Below are 15135 nucleotides of genomic sequence, written 5' to 3'. Positions count from 1 at the left end.
GGCTCCATTCTGCTTCACTCCATAGCTTGCCCTCCCCCCTTCTCTGTAGTTAGAAACTGTCTTAATCGTTATTGTTGTTGTATGTGATATTTCAAAACAAAAAAGGTTTTACAGGTTTAAATTCGGACATATCGTTGGATTTGGAATCTATGGATAATACCATATCGTCGACAAGCGATGTCGGTGGCAATAATAGTGGCATGGACGGTAATGGCAATGGCCATCCCATCAATTTCCGTCCAGGTATGTTGTCGGCAATGTCCGATGAATTGACACGCTTGCTACTGAATTTGGATGCGGGCAATTTCAAAAAAATGTTGGATCAAACACGTAATTTGGTCTTAGAGCAAGAGGATGAAATAAAACGATCTCATCAACTGATACAACAGCTGGAAGCTAAGGTAAGGATGCAATTGGGAGAAGAATTTATTTGACAATTTAGATCTACTGGATTTAATAAATCCGATACAATGTAAAGTTACTATAATTTATGTATTTCTATTTTAAAATTTACAGTGCGCTGTCACCGACGTTGAATTACAAAATGTCAAAGAAGAAAGAGATCAGGCCCGTAGCGATTTGGTCGACAACTCCGACCGCGATGAATTATTGGCCAAAGCCCAAAAAGAACGTGATAATGCCAATGAAAGGCGCACCAAGGCCGAAGTTGAATTGGCCAAGACCCGTGTTGAACTCATGCAAGCCAATTCACAATTATTGGAATCCATTCAACAGAAGGTTGAATTGTCACAACAATTGGAACAGTGGCAGGTGAGTGGCAAAAGAAGACTATTTTTGAATGATTTAAGACTTTTTAAAGGAACTTCTACTGATCTGGTTTACGAACATTTTATCTATGAGAAAGCCAGACGGTCTGATTTTACAGAAGACAGGAAGACTTTGGTCCAGTCCAAGATCTATTAATAAGGTCACCCAAACAAAAGTCAGCTGCTTTTTTGTTCATGTTTTCACAATGGAAATCACAATAATGGATTTTGACTTATTTTGACCTTATTAATATACCTTGCATACGATTTACAAATGGTCAAGATACAGTATTGTTCGAAACCTAAGCAACTTTTTCTTAATAAGTAATCATGGTCTTATATTATCTAGTTAAATTGAATTATGAAAAGTACTTATTTTAATAACTATTACATTATACAGTCGACTCCGCTTTACTGAAAGGGAAAAAATTTGAATTTTTGAACTGAAAATAATTTCAGTTATCCGAACTCATCATAAGCGAAACATTTTTTACTTTTACGAATTTCAATAATCTCTATATCATAGCGAATATTTATGTTTCGAATTTCTTAAGAAAATAGACGATAGAAATTAAAACTGGTTAACATGTTCACTGCTTATGGGAATTTTATTATGAACTGTAAAACTTATGAACTTGTAACTAAATCCATCGTCTGCCTGTTGCAATCGTAAGACCTATCTTAAATACAACGTTTGATTTTAAGAACCTAAAATATCGGGCGATTTTAAGTCTTTTTAACAGCTGGCTAAGCTGTAATACCCAATATGAGGTTGTAAATGAGTATAATACTTCCTTGCAAAACTTGTCACCAGACCTCAATCCCATTGAAACTTTTTCAGCATTTTAAAACGAAGGATTGGAACACGTCGCTTTAAAAACAGACAGGAACTAATGAACTGCTTAAAATCAGAGTGGAATGCTATACCAACAACAATTCTAACAAAACTTGTAGAGTCAATGCCAAAAAGATGTGCGGCAGTGATAAAAAATAAAGGGTATCATACGAAATATTGAAAGTTTCGAACAGGTGCTTTGTGAGTTAATTTTGTTTTCATTTCTTTATTTTTTTCCAATGAAATACAATTTAAATTTGTTGTTATTTTCAGATTATAGACACATAGTATAATAGTAAATAAAATATATATTTTTTATAAATCAATTAACGATATCATATAAGACCATGACTACGTACTAAGAAAAAGTAGCTTAGGTTTCGAACAATACTGTATATTAATATGGTCACCCAGCTAGCGAAAGTCAGCTGTTAATTTTTAAGTCTCATATCAAAAATTGTACTTTGTTTACGTTATTATAATGAAAGTCAATTCACAATAACGCATTTTGACAGTAAACTTGAGAAACAGCTTATATGTATCGGATGGCCTTATTAATATGTCTTGCCCGCCTCTTAAATATAGAAGAACTATTCAATGCCTACTAATAAGGTTACCCAAAAAGCCAAGCTTTTATATCTCAAGTTAAGTGTCAAAAAGTTGGACGTTATTTACGTTATTCATTATATAAAAAAAAATTCTCACTAAAGGATCTTGACAGTCAACTTAAAAATAATCTGATTTGCAGCTAATCTTCCTGAGTGACCTTGTTAATAGGCCATGAACCATCAGTCAGCAGTTGACAGTCCAAACTGATACTGAGTTCTCGCCTTAAGACCACTTCTTAATAAAGTCAATTCACAATAATGGATTTTGACAGCAAACTTGAGGAGCAGCTGGTCTTTCCTGGATGACCTTATTTGACAGGAAACTTGAGAATCATCTGATCTGCATCTGATATTTCTGGGAGACCTTTTTAATAGCTTTTACGACTTCATTTGGCTGCACTTCAACTTGGCAGCACTTAATACCTAATGATTTATGACAAGTTTACATAAAACTCATATTAATAATTTATTGTTTTTTTTTCTTTCATTTTAGATGGATATGCAAGAATTGATCGAAGAACAAATGCGTTCGAAAATGATCAACAATCGCAAAAGCCAACAGACCCAGCCACAGACCAACAATGCCAGTGGAGCCAGCAATTTGGCCAAACGTTTGTCCAACTACAAATTGTGGAGCCTTTTTCAACGGTAATCTGATGTCGTTGAAGTGGTGGCGCTATGCGTCCTTAATTTTAATCATGTAAAAGCTTTCAAACGTTTATTAAATTGAGTTTAATCTTTATTATTATATATTACGTTTTTTAATTATTATAAACTAATTTTTATAAATGTGTACTTATTACTTACTACTTAATTATTCATTTTATTATTATTTTCTCCCCCAAATCTCTCTCTATAAATATATTCATAAAATTGTGTATAAATTCTTTTTAATATATATAAATATATATATTTTTTTAATTATTATGTATACTATATACATTTTGTTTTTTGATATAAGAAATATTTATATTAATTGTATTGATTTTTTGTACTTATATATGTAAACAAATATATAAAAATAATATATTAATATTAATAGTGAAATGAGGTTAAACAAAAGTGAAAAAAACAAAAAAATATCTAATGTAACAAATCAAAATTTACACACACAAAAACACTAACCCCCTCTCACTTGTTAAAAACTTCTTAAATATAAAATGTACCTTTCTTTGATAATGATGATAATATTATAGTGAAAATTAATAATAATAAAAAAACAAACACCATACACACACAATATATTAAAATTAAATATAAATATTTTTTTTATTTTCTATATATGATTTTGTTTACAGTAATATGAAACATTAACGCTTTTTTGTAATCATTTTTTACATATATACACACATTTGTAACAAAAACATAACAATTGTACATATAAACAGAATATTAAGAAAATATGAAATATTTAATAGAAATTTTTAATTTTTATTATTTTTTTAACTCTAAATCATTAATTTAATAACAAACTCTCAAGTATTGGAATACATTAAAAACACTTGATATATGATTTCTGAAAGTTGTCTGGTAGCTTAAAAGCGATAATATTTTTCAAATATACGGTATATTCCCATATTTAATAAATGTTAAAATTTTTAAATGGAAAATCAAAAACTACTTCAACCAGTAGTATATTCTTGTAGGTTCTGGAACAAAGTTACACGTGTAAAGGAAAATTTAACCGGATTTTGTTAACCCAGTGGGTTTCAATTGTCAATTCCTTTGCATATATGTCAAATAAATCCTCATATAGTAGGTTAACCCGGTAAAAAGTTCTAATGTATATGCCATTTTAAAAGGCATAATTATCAAGGTCTATAAATAAGATCATCCAGAAAGACCAGCTAGATATCAGCTGCCTCTCAAGATTGCTGTCAAAATCCATTATTGTGAATTGATTTCCATTATAAAAAACGTACACAAGGTCCAAATTTTTGACATTAGACTTGACATTCGCTTGTTGGGTGAACCTATTGATAGATGGTGGACATAATCTAATCCCGCTTTTTTAAATCTATATTCTGATTTTGCCATTATTTGGTATTTTGAAGACCCACCTAATAATTTTTGACGATCTTATTATATTTTTTTACGATTATTGGATTTATTGTACATTTAGCTTACTTTGAATATCAGCTGACAAATATTAATCAGCTGTTTTAGGAACAACTTAACAGTGTAACTGAACAAATCGAGTCGATTTAGAACATATAAGGCCTATAAATAAGGACATACAGGAAGACCTGCTGCGTGTCAACTGCTACTAAAGTTTGTTTTCAAAATTCATTATTGTGAATTGACTTCCATTATGGAAATTTAAATAAAGTCCAAATTGTTTGACATTAGACTTGAGAAAAAATTGCTCGCTTTCGCTTGTTGGGTAACCTTATTAATAGATCCTGGACATAATATAATCGCGCTTTTTTCAATCTATATTCTGATTTTGCCATTATTTGATATTTTGAAGACCTAGTAATTTTGACGACCTTTTTTTATTGAATTTCTTGTAAATGTTGCTTGCTTAAAGCACTTTGAATGTCAGCTGACAAATATTAATCGGCTGTTTTAGGAACAACTTAACATTGTGACTAAGCAGAATTCTCAGAATTCATATTTGTTAACTGAATACTTTGTATATAAATATATCGCTCATTTGCTGCAATATCGGCATAAATCAACAAATGGATTTTGCAGAAAATGCGTTTTAAGTTTTCAATTGACTCACACCTTACAAGGAACATATGTAGGTACTTTTACAGATTCTCAATCAGTGTGTGTACGAAATATTCATCATTTGTTTTTTATACACAACATGACGTCTAATACAGTGAACAATTCTGCATCATTAACTCAAACATCACGGTTTTTGATTTATCTCGATCAAGCAGCAAACGAGCGATATATCGTGGTTAGAATTCAAATTAAACTAAATTTTCACTTCGTAATAGTTTTACTAAACCTATACCACGCCTGAAGATGGGAACCACCGATCCGCACATACCGGTACCTCACCCATGAATGAAAAAGTGTGAAATTTAAATGATTTTCATTAAACGTAAATATGCTACTTATATGGACATTAATAGTACGTTTATGTTGGGCTTAAATTGTCAATTCCATTGAATACATGTCAAATAAATCCTCATAAAATTTGAATGTATGCAGTTAAAATTGGTCAAGCCCGAAATAGTGTATAGAAATATTTATGTATGTCATCGGCTCAGAGTATATATCTGTTAACAACAGCTGATACATTCTAATTAGATTTTTTATAAAATCAGCTGATTCTAAGATCGGCTAATGAATAAAATTTATGACCAGATTTAATCGATCATTGTTATGTTTCCCAACTTGCAATATATTTTACAATTTTTGCTAAAAAAGTTTGTTTACACAAACATTCTCTTAAGTTTGGGTAGTTAAAAATGATCTAAAGGTCTGTTTAGGCTATGCCTTCTAAATCGACTAAACTCTAAATAGAGGTATAAAATATTTACTGTTTAGACCAGTATTAAAGTGGCATAATGTTGATTTGTCAGTTGTTTATGTTTACGTATACATACATACACATTTCTCTACTTTCATATATTCTGTGTCAATTTTTCAATCGATATTTCCATAATTTTAATACTAATTGCTCTACATTAGGTTAAAAACTGCTTCAATACGAATAACCACTGGTGTACAGAATTAATTGAGAGGGATTTATGTGATCGTAACTGGGAATTCACCACAAAAAACGACTGACGAAAAGAGAACATGTGTTAACCACATACTTTAAAGTATGGAATAACCGAGGCATATTTACCTAGTGAACTGTGATATCAGTATTTGAATTTCTATATTCAGGAGGTGAATCTTTGTAGAGCAAAACATGAGAGCTGTTTGGAACTTTTTAATTTATTTACATTAATAAAAAATATTTCATGTTTTCTTAATTTTCACAAAATGATATTTACTAATATTGAAAAAAACCCATATGCCTTATAATCGTTTAACGCTAATGAAAATATTTTGCAAAGACACAATAATTTCATATACACTTTTTTGGACAAATTTACTTTATATTACATAGATACACACATACAAAATAACACATATCGCTCGCTAATATTCGTTTTATATATTTTGTTTTTATGCTACATTTACTTCAAACATGGTTTACGATAACAAATATTATTTGTTTGACACTTACTTACACTTATCATTTCCTATGAACATATGTCAAAAATGAATAGTTCCATAAAACACGACCTGTGTAAATGAAGCAGTAGACTACGAGCGCGATTTAGTAGTCTAAACTTTAATCCTGTTCACAAAACGAGTGGATATTTGACGTATACGCTATACAATTGACATTTGAGAACTAGTGGATTTCGTAAATCGAATCGCACTTTATTGGTCTGTTCCCGTGCTGCAAGAAACTACTACTTTTTATTACGATAACGAATTTTCCTTCATGACATAGGTAAAAATAAAATTAGTAAAACTAGTACATTCTTGCAGTACGGGAACAGACCATATGTCTATAATCAATGTTTTAATGTCATAGGAAAAATGATAATTATGTGTATTTGATGTAAACATAGCATACTTGCACATTTGTAAATAAACGTTCACATATGACAATTTTTTTCTAACTCACCACCTTTATATGCAACCTAGCGGAAAGGATAAATGTGTTAATAATTTTAACTCCTTTATTTTAGGCTATTTTAAGTCCAAACGTAATACCTCTGGCTCTGAACTACAAGGAAACTAAAAAATTTTGGGAACTCTATTAAGCTCAGTAGAATATATACTCTTTGTATCAGACAGCCCTAAAGGTAGAATTAATTAACCATAAGGCTACATCAATCAGCTGATTGATCCAAACCTATGGAAATCAATGAATTCGACTGATATGACTACGTTCAGATTTACGAAATCCACTCGATCTGAAATGTCAATTTCATAGCGTATCCGTCAAATATAATCCACTGGATTTGTGAACGGGATCAACCGAACTGAATTGACGTTTGAGATCGAGAGGATTTAGTAGTCTAAGCACGCTCTATGTCACTATTAACCGAATACATTGATTTCCATGGCTTTGGTTCGATCAGCTGATTGATATGACTTTATGGTTATGTCATAACTAATCCTACCTTAATTGTCATATGTGAACGTAATATCAGCATACCATTTCTGGCAGATTTACATCAAACGTCTTCACCATTACTTTGATGTATCAAACGATTTCCCTAAAATACGTTCGATGTAAATGTAGCTTTAGAATGCTCTGTTGTGTTAGTTAATTTTATCACTTTGTAATCTAAAAAAAACATAAACAAAATTGAAATAAATAAAAACAAAACTTTGTACCAATCCCAAACACCAACAAAAAATGAAAATGAAAACAAATAAAAAACTAATATTAATAAACAGTTATAGGTTAGAATTAAGTAAAGCACGAAATCAAAGCATTTTTCTAAGGAATTAAGTTAAACAATAAAACAAAATTAAATTGAATCGTAAGAAAACAACAACAATTAGAAAATTGAAACACAAAAAGTTATTTGTTAAGACATAAACTTTTTTTCAAAAGCTTTAATTTCACCTACTTGCCTTAATTCTGACAATGAAACAAAAATTACAAAAGAAAAAAATAATAAACATTAACACAAATTAAAACAACAATTATTTTTTAAAATTAAATAAATTACTATTAATAAATGTGAAAACAAAAAAACGTTTAAATAAAAAAAAAATAAAGAAACATTTTAGTAAACCTAACCAATACATTGTGTTTTGATTTGATATATCTAAACGGCAAAAACATTAGAACTTTCTACCGCGTTAACCTACTACATGAGGTTTTATTTGACATATATGCATGGCACAAAGAATAGGTAGTCCATTTAGCGCAGCTGATGTCTTGTTTAACTGTCAAAGTGGGTAATTTCTACTTGAATTCGATGTGCAGTGTTGCCAACCATTTGAAATATTATATGGAAAAATTTGACAGATAATCGAGACAAAAACAAAGGTTTTTGTTTTGATACATCACCTTATTATTGCATCATGCATATATGTAATGGAATTGACAATTAAAACCCAATGAGGTTAAAGAAATCCAGTACAATCTAAACGTACTATTAAACTCCTTGTACATTAGAACTTTTTACCGGGTTAACCTACTTTATGAGGATTTATTTGACATATATGCAAAGGAAATGACAATTGAAACCCACTGGGTTAACGAAATCCGGTTAAATGTAAACGTACTATTATACCTTTGAAAATATGATAGAGTGTTTATACAATACAAAATCTTCCTTGTTTTATTATATTCCGTTACAAAACCCATTCAATTTACAATAAAAGTGCGTTTAGATTTACGAAATCTACTCGATCTCAAATGTCAATTCCGTAGCGTATGCGTCAAATATAATCCACTGCATTTGTGGCACGATTAGGGTGACGTATACGCTATGGAATTGACATTCGAAATCGAGTGGATTTAGTAGTCTAATCGCGCTCTAAACCATGATGCAATAACAAGGTGGTGTATCAAAATAAAAAAAAATATGTTTTTAATTCGATCATCTGCCAAATTTTATCTAGTAATATTTATCATGGTTGGCAACATTTCACAGAACTTTCGTTCCATAAGCTTAAAAAATATTACCGGGGCGCGTCGGTCTTCTGCGCAGTTTTTCCTTTCATTCGACGCCGATATTCACCGTCAACGCAGATGGGCCCATAGATCTTTCGGAGAAATTTTCTCTCAAACAATCCAAGAGCTGCCTCATCTGCTTGCGTAAGTACCCATGCTTCAGATCCACATAATAGCACGGGTAGTATCAGCGTCTTGTAGAGTATGAGTTTGGTGTGGCGGGATGTGACCTTGCTTTTGACTTGCTTACTCAATTATTATTGTGAATTGAGTTCCATTATGAAAACCTAAACAAAGTCCAAATTTTTGACATTAGACTTGAGAATTGATTTTCGCTAGCTGGTGAAATTTTTGAAATTATACTTGAGGAAAAAACAGCTGACTTTCACTTGCTGGGTGACACTTGCTGAAAATGGGACAATGATATCCTTATATGGGAATTTGATGTGCAATGTTGCCAACCATGTGAAATATTATAAGGAAAAATTTGACAGTCAAACTCTAAATGCAACTAAAACCTTCAAAATACTGATAATGGGATGCTATCCTTATATGGGAGGGCTTTCAGAACATGGACCTACATATATAATTTTCTGTATATATGTATACCAGTCTTCAGGAAATATTTATACCAAAATGTGGCTACCTATTGAGAACCCTAAATACCAAATTGCAGCAGATTAGGTCTCTTGTATTGCAAATTCTATCTATAGACGCATTTATTAGACTTTTTCAACGATAGAAGCCTTTAAAGGACTTTTATAGACGATAGAAGTATTAAAAGGTCTATTTCGACGATAGAAACCTTTAAATGCATTTTTAGACGATAAAAACCTCTAAAGGTCTCTTTAGACGACATATGCCTTCAAAAGTCTTTTTCGACGATAGAAGCCTATAAAGGCCTTGTTTAGACGATAGAAGCATTTAAAGGCCTTTTTACACGACAGAAGACTTTAAAGGTTTTTTTCGATGATATAAACCTTTAAAGGCCATTATATAAAGGGCTATGCCATAACAACATATATTAAAAAATATTCTGCACTGAAGATTTTTAATCACGAAGATCCCGAAATGCCAAAATATCTACATCTGGTCAAAAAAACGCCTGTTATCGAAAAATATTTTCCAAATAAAAATTTACCAAAAAACTTTTGTAAATCCTAACAATTTTCTTCTTTGTTCCTAATCTTGCAATAGATGATTGTGCTCTCCATGTATCCGATTCCAAATAATGAGTTTGTATTTGGATAAGAATGCTAAGTTTCAGTTATATCCAGCACAAGTTTCAGTTATATCCAGCACAAGTTTCAGAGGTAATTTCAACGTTGTTCCAACAGAGAAGTTGCAAATGTAGCATCGAACCTCTTCAATTTTCTCCTGTCCATTGTTCGTGGCGTGACTATCAAAACCTTCCCAATCTGGAAATTCGTGCAGTATTCACCAATTGCGACAAATCCTTCCTCTTAACTTGAACGTGCTATGTACCAAACATGGTATAAATCCACTTGTTTTGAATTTCCCATTTCGGAACCCACGGATATTCTGAAATGTAAAATTATAATTAAACCGTGACAAGGCTTCTTCTTCTAATCATACTGAATACAGAACCCAATTCAAACTCAATAATGTTCAGACTTTCTATTATTGTAATTAAATAAAATATTCAAAACTTCCAATTATTATTTTTTCCTTTTGGCAGATTCTTTAACATTAAATTTCGGTACTCGATCCTTCTTTGCCAATATGGTATTTGACGATTCATCAATATGGACCGATGAAATGGTCATATTAATACGTTTCTCAATCACACCAATGAAGAGCTTTACATTATGCGATGTCATTGATGTTTTCGAACTGAGAACATTTAAGATCGGAGCATCATCACACGATAATTGTCTGTAAAACAAGGAGAGTGGGAGGAAAATGTAATATGTTCTCTATTTAAGTGCTGAAAATACATACTTAAATACTTCCCAAATGCCGGTTAACATTTCATGTAAACGTTTATCTAAAATTTCGGCCTTTTCTTTGGCGGCATTATTTTGCGTTTTGGCATTTTCCAACTGTTCACTAAGATATTCCAGTGATTCGGTTTTTTGTTTTTGTTCCTTTTCCAAAAGGTCGGCTTTTTGACGCTCTGTGAGAATGGAATTATATTATATTATTTAATTGCCATAGCATGTATTTTGAAATGCATACCAATTTCATCGGAAAGTTCCTGGGTGGTATCGTTTAGTACCTCCACCTCATTGCTAAGTTCATTGACATAATTAAAGAGGGCAAAATTCTCTTCTTCTTGGCGTTTAAATTGTGCTGCCAATTTACTGGTATCCGGTTCCTTATATAGATCCTGGAAGGAACATTATTTTATTGCAATATGTAAATAACTATATTGATTTCAAAATATTACCTTCATTTTATCAATGATTGCCTTATAATCCTGCAATTGCCTTTCAAATGCTTCCTTTTGAGCCATCTTCTTATTGACTTCCCTTTGTTCGAGTTCAGGGTTTTGCCTTTTCTGTCCCTTTATATCGAAGAACTTTTGCAACTTGGCATCATGCTCCAAGCGTCGTTGCATTTCACGCATTTCCTACAAAAATTGTTGGGAGGATTATTAGATACTGTAGTGATGCTGATCATACCCGATACTAATGTATTTTTTGTTCTCAATAAAAAATATGTTTATCGTTACTAATCAATTTTTGTTCTCAATAAAAAATAGGTTTACCTGTATATGTATTATTTTATCATTCTCACTACGATCTTTTAGTAATTGTAATTTATTACACAGCTCCTCGCGTTGATCATAGGCCAATGTCGATTGATCGATTAAATCCATAATGTATTTTTTACCCTCATTAAATTGTGTAACCATGGATTGCCACATTTCATTAAAATTAGCTCTGAAAATGGAAGAAAAAGAGAAGATTAGAAAACGGATAAAGTGAAGAAAACTAGGACACATGAGGATATTCTAACAAAAACAATTCGATTATGCAGAGCTGTTCCAGGGCATAGAGATGACCAATTTCTGACCGTAGTTAAAACGTTGGACTATTTGATCATCAATGCGGTGGTCGGAGTACTTAGGGCGCAAAAAAAGAAGACTTTGCTGACCTCAAGGAGGCGCGTCAGGAGAAATCATCACCTAGAGAGGGGTCCAAACATGAACCTCTAAATTTACAGGTTTGATTTGCATTCGTGCAGATGAATTCGCCCAAGCAGTAGAATAATAATTACATATGCCCATGATGCGGACCAGGACCACACGGCAGGTTGCACCTATTCAACTGTCCAGCTGGGTTTACTCACATGTCTCCAAATTCCCTGTTTATGTAGCCCATACAGGTTGCAACTTTCCGAATTTAAATACAGAGAAGTCAGAACCAGACAATGGATAACAAATCCATTTTTTTTTTTTTTTTTTTTTTTGAATCGCTTTTGGTCCTTTTGGGCTAGATTCTCGGTCATGAAATAAATTGAAATTGAAAAATTTAAATTGAAATCCTCTTTTCATGGATTTCAGTGGCTACAACAACATAATTTGTGCTGAATGCCCTGCTGACGGAAGAATTTCTCAGCTAAGCGCTGAAATAGATCCTCTAGTCTTTCAGCATGGGCGCTCTAAATGGTAAAATCACCTTAACTGCTGCTATATAAATTCCAAGTAGCTATGGTCTACTATTAAAAGTCGATCTGGTTCCAAAAGAAATAAAAAATCTCCCTCCAATTTCTTCAATAATATACAACATGCGGATGCAAAAAAAATGTGCATTACAATTCTGCCGCCGATTCATTGATCATCCATCTTCGCAGAACTGGATCAAGCGAACAGTTATCCGGAGATACAAGAATCTTAAAAGAGACTTGCAGCTCCTATCATTTACATCCAGCGAGGTAGCGGCAATTATCTCCAAATCAAAGCAATCCAAAGCCCTTTGGCCCTGGCGGCAGATCCATGTGCTTGCTAAAGAAGTTTGGTGTAATAGAGCTGGTTTATGTGACCAAAGTTCTCGAGTAATCGATGTCACAGTTGGTAATTCCTGATATTTGGAAAGTTGGACGGATTTCTCTTTCACCAGTAGCCAAGGTTTTAGATTCTCTATTGCTTCCGGTCCTGCAACATCATTTCCTTCTTGCTTCCCACCAACATGGTTTCAGGGAAACATATAGCATAAAAACGGTTTTGCAAGAATTTACTTCAAAGATTGCGAATGGCTTCAATCAGCGACGACCGAGTGAGCAGACCATTGTAGCAGCATTAGATCTGTCCAAGGCGTTTGATAGGTTGATCATTCCGAGCTGATATCCGGCAAATTCCATTCTTTCGAGTGATATTAAGCGTTGGCTTGCCAACTACCTTAACGGGCGACAAACCTTCGTTGAGTGGTCAAAAATCCAAAAATCGCAAGATCAAAACAGAAGTACCGCAAGGCGGTATCCTATCTCCCACTTTGTTCAACATGTATCTGACGAAACTCCCCCTCCACCAGATGTTTCAGTGGTCTCGTACACCGTCTGGCGTTAATATTGAAAAAATTCTAACTATTTAGCCATCTTCCGGTAGCGTAATCTAAAATTATCCACTGCAAAGTCTACAGTGTTACTTTTCACTTCCTGTACCCTAGAAGTCAATTTAGACTTTACAACAACCTTTTTCAGTAAAGCACAATGGGGGAATTTGAAAACGCCAATTGAACTGAAAGACACAGGCCGTTATCTTTGTAGAAAAGTCATTTCTGAAGCTGTGGTCGTTGGGGTGAAAGGTTCCAAAGGCCTTTTCTCTTTGTCATCAAGCCCTATCTACAAATGTAATGTTCCCAAATATTAACTTATTCAATATAAATAAAATGGTATAACAAAATTTACAACAGCTACACAAACTATGGACAAAAATATATATTTGTACTCACCGATCTTGTAGCATATGATTAATATTATCCCTCAGCTTGGAATTCTCTGTCAGCACATCACTGCATTTCTTATTGACCACATCTAAACGATTTTCCAATTTCACCACACTTTTTTGGACTTTACATATAGTGTCCTTATAACAACTATCGGGAACTTCCAATTTGCGCATGCCATCAATTTCTTTTTCGATCTGGAAAATAAAAAATTTAACAATTAAAAATGTGACACTCGGTGTTGCCGACAGATATATACCCTCAGCCTATGACATTTGTATTTTACACGTATGGTAGTTTTGAATGATATTTGACTTCCGGAGGTCTACGAAATCAATGTCAAGTTGTTTTCTTAATTTTTATCAAATGTATCATTTTTCAAAATTGTGAAAGTTTGTAGGGTAGGTACCAGAGATAATCGGCCTATATAGCCGGTAGTTCATTCTATGTATAAGGTATATGTTTATATCAAAGAATTTACCATTAGTGGGGATGTACGGGAAGAAGTTGACCTATAGACCCGTTCTTGTATTCCATTCAATAAACCTCCATTCATTCCATTTTTAAAACATTTACCCTTTGTAAGGAAGGCACCAGAAGGAGTGGAACGATGGTTCCCAACATGGTACGAAGCCAATTTTTAGGCGTGCATATAACCTTATTAGTCATAAGGCTGAGGTTATAAAAAAATGTCCAGCATTCACTAAAAATGTCCTTACCTTTTTGATATGACCCTCCAACTCCCACAAATTGGTGCGTTCATTTTGTAAAATACGTTGAACATCGGCTTCTTGCAGCTGTAGAGTTGACAATTTCTTTTCTTTCTGGAAATAATTTTTTCAATTTGTTATTACAATATTTTTTATAATCAAGGCGTTAATAACATACTCCAACACTCCTCTTGGCATGACTACCACCTTCTAATGTTATAATCTCGGTGGTCAATTGTTGATGTTCCTTTTGCAGGCCACTTATTAGATGATTTTGTTTCTTCAATTGTTTGGTCTTATAATCCAACAGCCCACGCAATTCCAATTGCAAAGAGCGGAGCTAAACGAGGAGGAATGTAATTTTTAATAAGTGTAATATGTTCGCATTGTAATCTCATATTATACCTGTCTTTGTAAACGTTCCAATTCGGCATTGGCCAATTGATCCAATTCCGCTTGATTGGTCATTATCAAGATATTTCCATCTTTCTTTTAATTACCAATAAAATTTTGCCTTCAAACGTTATCAATTCTTCTTAAAAGAAATTAGAGTTTTCTAAACAGTTTCCAAGCATGTTACCTTGGTAACAAAAACGAATGAAGGGAACCTTGATTTTGAACATTTGTTTTTAGTAATTTTTAAA

At 32.7% G+C, this 15135-nt stretch overlaps 2 protein-coding genes across 2 annotated transcripts in view; one reads left to right on the top strand and one right to left on the bottom strand.

Annotated features, from left to right (window-relative positions):
* Nucleotides 1–2962, top strand: part of LOC133324832 (bicaudal D-related protein homolog) — a 146476-nt gene extending 143514 nt beyond the window's left edge. Inside the window, exons 7-9 of the mRNA XM_061533661.1 lie at nucleotides 115–401; nucleotides 517–771; nucleotides 2704–2962. Coding sequence (XP_061389645.1) covers nucleotides 115–401; nucleotides 517–771; nucleotides 2704–2862 — 701 coding nt within the window. The 3' untranslated portion in view covers nucleotides 2863–2962. The remainder of the gene's footprint in view (nucleotides 1–114; nucleotides 402–516; nucleotides 772–2703) is intronic.
* Nucleotides 2963–10808: 7846 nt separating this feature from the next.
* On the bottom strand, nucleotides 10809–14977 carry LOC133324831 (coiled-coil domain-containing protein 63). Its single transcript, XM_061533660.1, has 8 exons — nucleotides 14897–14977; nucleotides 14670–14831; nucleotides 14501–14605; nucleotides 13788–13978; nucleotides 11603–11777; nucleotides 11282–11464; nucleotides 11071–11221; nucleotides 10809–11008 (listed from the first exon to the last, which is right to left on the bottom strand). The coding sequence occupies exons 1-8, from the start codon at nucleotides 14957–14959 to the stop codon at nucleotides 10809–10811; spliced, it is 1230 nt and encodes a 409-aa protein (XP_061389644.1). The 5' UTR covers nucleotides 14960–14977.
* Between the last annotated feature and the right edge of the window lie 158 nt (nucleotides 14978–15135).

Source organism: Musca vetustissima, unplaced genomic scaffold (genome assembly GCF_032173495.1).
Source record: "Musca vetustissima isolate MV318-11 ecotype Yass unplaced genomic scaffold, APGP_CSIRO_Mvet_v1 utg14330, whole genome shotgun sequence".
In the NCBI taxonomy this organism is placed as follows: domain Eukaryota; kingdom Metazoa; phylum Arthropoda; class Insecta; order Diptera; family Muscidae; genus Musca; species Musca vetustissima.
The sequence above is the reverse complement of the archived record's forward strand: the minus strand, read 5'-3'. Positions and strand labels throughout refer to the sequence as shown.